Source organism: Euleptes europaea, chromosome 1, assembly GCF_029931775.1.
Source record: "Euleptes europaea isolate rEulEur1 chromosome 1, rEulEur1.hap1, whole genome shotgun sequence".
In the NCBI taxonomy this organism is placed as follows: domain Eukaryota; kingdom Metazoa; phylum Chordata; class Lepidosauria; order Squamata; family Sphaerodactylidae; genus Euleptes; species Euleptes europaea.
In genome coordinates, this window is record NC_079312.1 from 17,114,125 (window position 1) to 17,120,714 (window position 6,590).

A 6,590-nucleotide genomic window follows, 5' to 3' on the forward strand; every position below is an offset into this window, starting at 1 on the left:
CACCAGCGGGAGATTTTTGGGGCAGAGTCTGAGATCTAAATCTATCGGCTAGAGATCAGTTGAATTAGCAGGAGATCTCCTGCTACTACCTGGCAGTTGGCAACCCTATTTAAGGAGTCTCAAAACGGCTTACAATCACCTTCCCTTCCCCTCCCCACAACAGACACCTGGTGAGGTAAGTGGGTCTGAGAGAGTTCAGAGAGAACTGTGACTAGCCCAAGGTCACCTGGCAGGCTTCATGAGGAGAAGTGGGGAATCAAACCGCTCTTAACCACTACGCCATGCAGCGGGAGCACAATGAGGGGGAGACGAGGCATTGCTCAACACCACAACTTCACTTCCAGTTCCACTCTTGGAATTTCTCAGATCTCTAAGGTACACATTGGTTTCTTTGTATACAAAAAGGTGACAGTACTCAAACGTAAGGTTGTACCGATTTCCACCAGTTTCTCCCTTAGGACTTGGAAGAGCCCTGATGCACAAAAAACCTTTGACAGTACATAACCAGAAGTGAATTTACGGTAACTCTGGGTTAGTAATTCCTGGATATTTAGAAGTGGAGTCTAGGGAGGAGAAAGACATCAGTGAGGTATAATGCCATACTGGGGTTGCCAACCTCCAGATAGTACAGAAAATAGGCAATGTTATAACAATATAACAAAAGTGTAATGAGTTCAAAATACATGTAATATGCAAGTGCCTATTATGCATGTAATATGCAGACCTGCTACTGATTGTATCCTGCCCAGGAACTCTGTAACCAGTTGAATTTGTCTGTGCAACCATGTATAAGTGAATTATTATCCTAAGGAAATTACACAAAAATAATACATGGTTTGCCCTTGTTGATCCCTATGGGAAATTGAAATTATTGGCTCTGAAAGCTTCGTTTGAAACAAGTGTGCATATTAATATCCTAACTGAACGGGACTGAGGAAGACTTGAGACTTGAACCGATCGTATTCCTATTCCACCCCTTCTTCTTTCAAGACTTCTACTTGGATTGAATGTTACTGTGTATGTATTTAGGCACTTGCATATTACATGTATTTTGAACTCATTACACTTTTGTTATATTGTTGTAACATTGCCTATTTTCTGTACTTTCTTTCTAATCTATGATATTAGTACAGAGGTGTTAATTTTTGATTGCCAACCTCCAGGTAGTAGCTGGAGATATCCTGCTATTGCAACCGATCTCCAGCCGATAGAGATCAGTTCACCTGGAGAAAATGGCCGCTGTGGCAATTGGACTCTATGGCATTGAAGTCCCTCCCCTTCCCCAACTCCCACCCTCCCCAGGCTCCGCCCCCAAAACCTCCTGCCGGTGGTGAAGAGGGACCTGGCAACCTTACTTCAATGCCATAGAGTCCAATTGCCAAAGCGGCCATTTTCTTCAGGTGAACTGATCTCTATCGGCTGAAGATCAGTTGTAATAGCAGGCAATCGCCAGCTAGTACCTGGAGGTTGGCAACCTATGTTGGAAACCCCTGCGGTACACAGTAAATCACACAGGGCAAACCTCCCATTGAAAGAAACCCCCTGAAAAGCAAAAAAAGGTCCCTAATGCCACTGTTTTACTGGACTCCTAACTCTGTTTCAATAGCTGGTCCCATTTAGGCCCATCTCACCCTAGTGTCGAGGTAAGGGATCAACTCCCTCCAACATCCAGCATGCCAATTCTTATGTTCTAATCTTAACCGAATACTTTCCCCCCACACACACACCCCTAGAACAGCCTGTTCCCATTTCTTCCCCCTAAAACTGAGAACATTTCAGCAGGGGAATTGAAAATTTCCACAGTTTCGCAATATTAGGCTTGGCTGCAGTGAACAACAGAGCGCTATTTCCTGGTCTTGTGTTTGGGACCTTCATCCAGTAATAGCAGTTATGGAAATTCCAACGTTACATGAACTGCTTTTGTTTTGTTTGTTAAGAAAAGACCTTTTTGGCACATTATCTAAAAAAAAAAACCACACTTGAGAACTGTTTAATAGTTATGTAATTCTGGACTACAGCCTTTTCTGCCTGGCTGTTTCCCTCACTGTCATCCCTCCGACGACTTCGGTCTTTGCGTTGATTATGCGTGCCGTTTCCGACTATCAGAGGTCGCCTCGCTCTCCCCCTGAGTTTCCCCGTGTTTTGCCCACGTTTTCAATTTTGAGTTAAAACAGGTCTCTGAAAACGCGGGGAAAGGCAGAGGGAGAGCGAGGCGACCTCCGACCGTCGGAAACGGGGATGCATAATCAACACGAAGACTCAAAGTTGGAGGGGTGACCGTGAGGGAAACAGTCAAGCATAAGAGGCCTCCATTATACTCTTCTTGTCTGCTTTGGTGCTCAAGATGCTATAAATATAACAATACAATAATAAATTGTTTAAAATATACTTAAGGGGAAAGAGCTGTGGCTCAGTGGTAGATGGGGTTGCCAGGCCCCTCTTCGCCACCGGTGGGAGGTTTTGGGGGCAGAGCCTGAGGAGGGTGGGGTTTGGGGAGGGGAGGGAGAGGGTTGCCAGGTGCCCGCTGGTGGCGGGCAAACCCCCGGTAATGTGCCCCTCTGCCTGTCAACCAGCTGAGGGCCGGCGGGCAATCGGGCACGCACGCTCCAATGCAGCACTTTCAGTTTACAATCAGAAGTGCTGCCTCGCGAGGAGCCTTAGACCACTCAAGCTCTTAGTAAGAGTTTGAGTGGCCTAAGTGCTGATCGCACACACTAAAAAAAGGAAAAAGGAACCTCCCGCCGAAGGTAAGAGGGAACCTAGCAACCCTAGGGAGGGGCTTCCATGCCATAGAGTCCAGTTGGCAAAGTGGCCATTTTCTCCAGGGGAACTGATCTCTATCGGCTGGAGATCAGTTGTAATAGCAGGAGATCTCCAAGATCCCAGGTTCAATCCCCAGCATCTCCACTGAAAAGGAGCAAGTAGTGGGTGACGTGAAAGATAACTCTTGGAGACCATAGAGATGGGGTTCCCAACGCGGAGCCTGTGCACCATGGTGCCTTGCCAAGACTTTTCCTAGCACCTGGCAAACATTTTTAGGAAGTGCGTGAGGCTTTTGCCCAGGACTTCTGATTGGCCATTGGATATCTGCTTAGCCATGCAGGTTTTTTAAAAAGTTGCTTTGGCAGCAGCTGCCACCACAACACAAGGATCTGCACTGTATGACTGAAGATAAACTATGCGTATGCAAGAAGATATTTTTAAACAATATGTTCATTTTTAAAAGCATCCTGTTAAGCTGAATTTCTGCCTGAAACGTTGAAGAATGGCTGTTAGAGTTATATGCATGGCCTCATTCCCTGACATGTTGTGGGTGACGCTGTCTCTTGCGGGCAGCCATTTTGTGGTTGCACCCACCACCCTGCGTCAGAACTCCAAAGATACCTGCAGGCTCTGTACTTCCTAGTAACACAGGGCATCGATTGGGATTGGTTCCACAGTGTAGGAGGAGACTGAAATGGCCCTCGGGGGCTGCTGCTTGCCCCACAGTAGAAAAGGACATGTAGTCATGCCAGTATACACGGAGCCCCAATGGGTAGGATTGTCAACAGACCTGGAAAACATGTCCGGTCCTAGGGTTGCCAGGTCCCTCTTCGCCACTGGCGGGAGGTTTTTGGGGTGGAGCCACAGGAGGGTGGGGTTTGGGGAGGGGAGGGACTTCAATGCCATAGAGTCCAATTGCCAAAGTGGCCATTTTCTCCAGGGGAACTGATCTCTATCGGGTGGAGATCAGTTGTGATAGCTGGAGATCTCCAGCTAGTACCTGGAGGCTGGCAACCCTATCCGGTCCTGTTAATAGAAGCTTAATGGGATGTTGTTTCCTAGGTGATGTTATTTACCTCAATGCTCTGAAAAGCTTCAACTGCCCATGTCCACACATTACCCTCTATTAAAGGGGCAGGACTTCCCCCCCCCCTGCAAGGTTTTGGTAACCCTAGCCAATAAGCCTGCAGAAAATCGCCTGTCCCTTTGGAAATAGGCAGCTGAAGCTTTTCATGTGTGTGTGTGTATTAAGTGCTGTCAAGTCGCTTCCGACTCATGGCGACCCTATGAATGAAAGTCCTCCAAAATATCCTATATATTATGTATTGTGGGTAACACGATATTTGACAGCCTTGCTCAGATCATGCAAACTGAGGGCTGTGGCTCAATAAAGGAAGCTTTTCATAGCATGGAGATAAATAACACCCCCTGGTTTAAAAAAAAAAAAAAGCCTGTTAAATCTCAATTAATGAGACAGGGCATTTTTCTCCAGACCTGTTGGCAACCCTACTGTCTGTAAGGTTGCCAACTGCCTGAGGGGGGGGAAAGTCCCGCCCTCCTCAGGCTCCGCCCCCCAAAAACCCCGCTGGTTGCAAAGAGGGACCTGGCAACCCTAGTTGTCAAGGCAAGAGACAAACACAGGTGCTTTTGCCATTGCTTGCCTCCGCATAGAGACCCTGGGCTTCCTTGGTGGTCTTCCATTCAAATACTGACCAGGGCTGACCCCACTTAGCTTCCGACATCTGACAAGACCCGGGCCATCCTAGTCAGTGCCAAGAATAAGTCCCCCCTCAAAGGGCTGTACCTGAACACCACAGGAAAAGCTTACTTTAGCAAAAAGCACTTGAAAAAATAAATACATGGGAACCTTCACCACAAGGGAGAATAAGCAATGAAACTGTTTCAGTGTGTGTGCCTTTTGCTTTTTTTCAGACAGTAAAGGAAAAAAACGCAGTCAAAAGTCAAATTTATTGTATAAGGCCATAGGCCATTACAATCTAAAACAATATAACCACAGATCTAAAACAATTTAACAGCAAATAAATGTACGCAATATCACTAAAAGGAATACAAAAGTTAAAAAATTGAAGTACGCCCATGCGGCTCTATCCAGTTTTCCCACCTTTTATGATTTGCTTCGCCCTGATTTTCTTGGCCACAATGAAACAAAGGACTCCCAAAGGACTGCCAACTGGCAAAACAAACCAACCAACAAAAAAAACAAAACAAAAAAAGCAAAAACCAGATCCTTGCTCGCTCTTGTGACTTTGTTGTGCAGAAATCGGCAGACGCTGCTTTCCATGACGCAGAGCTAAATGGTATCTCTTGGTAATTGGTATAGTTTAAATGGCTATTAAAGGTACAGTGGCAGTGCCCAGTTACAAAGCTGGCAACCCAACCACCACCTCCACTCCCACAGCCTGGCCCGGTTCCTAGATTTGTTGCTAGCCTTCATACATACCACTGCCAGGAGCAATTATCTCTTCCTGGCCCCAACAACCTCACTGCACCTACCCCTGATAAACATTACTTGCATCCTAAGTGCCCCAGCGGCAGGTAAGCTAAACAACATGCAAATATTATTACAGGCTCAGTCAAAAGAAAGTGCTGCACCATCATTTGCTTACCGTATGTCCAACCTGACCCTCTCCAATCAGGACAAAACAGACAACATATCTACAACACAATTATAACAAATTATTTTTTAAAAACCCAGAAAGTGGTGGAATTTAGTAAACCAAAGTAACAGGTTCTGCTAAATACATTTAAAACAAAGAGGGTTACAGATTTTTGATGACAATGCAAAACCTTCACACATGAAGCTGCCCTATACTGAATCCATCCCCTTGGTCCATCAAAGTCAGCATTGCCTACTCAGACCAGCAGCGGCTCTACAGGGTCTCAGGCAGAGAGGTCTTTCACATCACCTACTTGCCTAGTCCCTTTAACTGGAGATGCTGGGGACTGAATCTGGGACCTTCTGCATGCCAAGCAGAGGCTCTACCACTGAGCCACAGCCCCCCCCCCTTCAACTGTTATAATTTTTTAAGAAATCATTCCTATGCTTGTCGTCACTCTGTGGGAGGCAGAAATTCAACAGGTGACGGGCTATCTCCAAGAGATGCATGATGTTGTAGAGAGCTTCATTGGCTGAATTTCTGCCTGGTATACCACTATTAAAGACAGTAGAACCCTTCCAGAAAAGCGATGCAGCTGTCCAGGATGGTGGTCCCTACATCATGACCCCCCATAGCCCCTATTTTACCTTGGAGTTTGTTGGCTCAGGGCTACCAAAGCCCCCGTCCATGCTAGCCAAAGAAGCAGCCCCTTTCCAGGAGACATCTCTGGGCTGCGTCAGAGCAGGGCAGACGTCTCCTCTGCTCTGGTGCTGAAAGGGGATTTTGCAATACAGTTCCATTGCCAAGGGAGGGGAGGGGAGGGGAGGGGGGAAAGAGAAAGTGTGTTTGCATGCTGTGATAATTATTAATGACCCAAGGCCCTGCCCTCACGGCAGCTCCAGGCGCTGGTTGAGTCACATCCTTTGGAAGCCTTCCAGGCAAAGAGAGACCTGGAAGGAACCATCCCATACCTGGTACCTAGGTATGCTGTGGGAAAATCTGTATAGTATTGGTCCCTTGATATCTGTTAGCCACTGTGGCTCATTTTCCATGATCATAGAATCATAGAGTTGGAAGGGACCCTCAGGGCCATCTAGTCCAACCCCCTGCTCAATGTAGGAAATTTACAACTGCTGCTCCCCCACACCCCCAGCCACCCGTACTCCATGCTCAGAAGTAAGGGCCACAAGAAGAAAGGGCCAGAAGAGC

At 46.9% G+C, this 6,590-nt stretch overlaps 1 protein-coding gene across 1 annotated transcript in view; it reads right to left on the minus strand.

Moving 5' to 3' along the window:
* LOC130472687 (complement C4-like) overlaps window positions 1-6,105 on the minus strand; it is a 79,903-nt gene extending 73,798 nt beyond the window's left edge. Inside the window, exon 1 of the mRNA XM_056844099.1 lies at window positions 6,029-6,105. Coding sequence (XP_056700077.1) covers window positions 6,029-6,105 — 77 coding nt within the window. The remainder of the gene's footprint in view (window positions 1-6,028) is intronic.
* Between the last annotated feature and the right edge of the window lie 485 nt (window positions 6,106-6,590).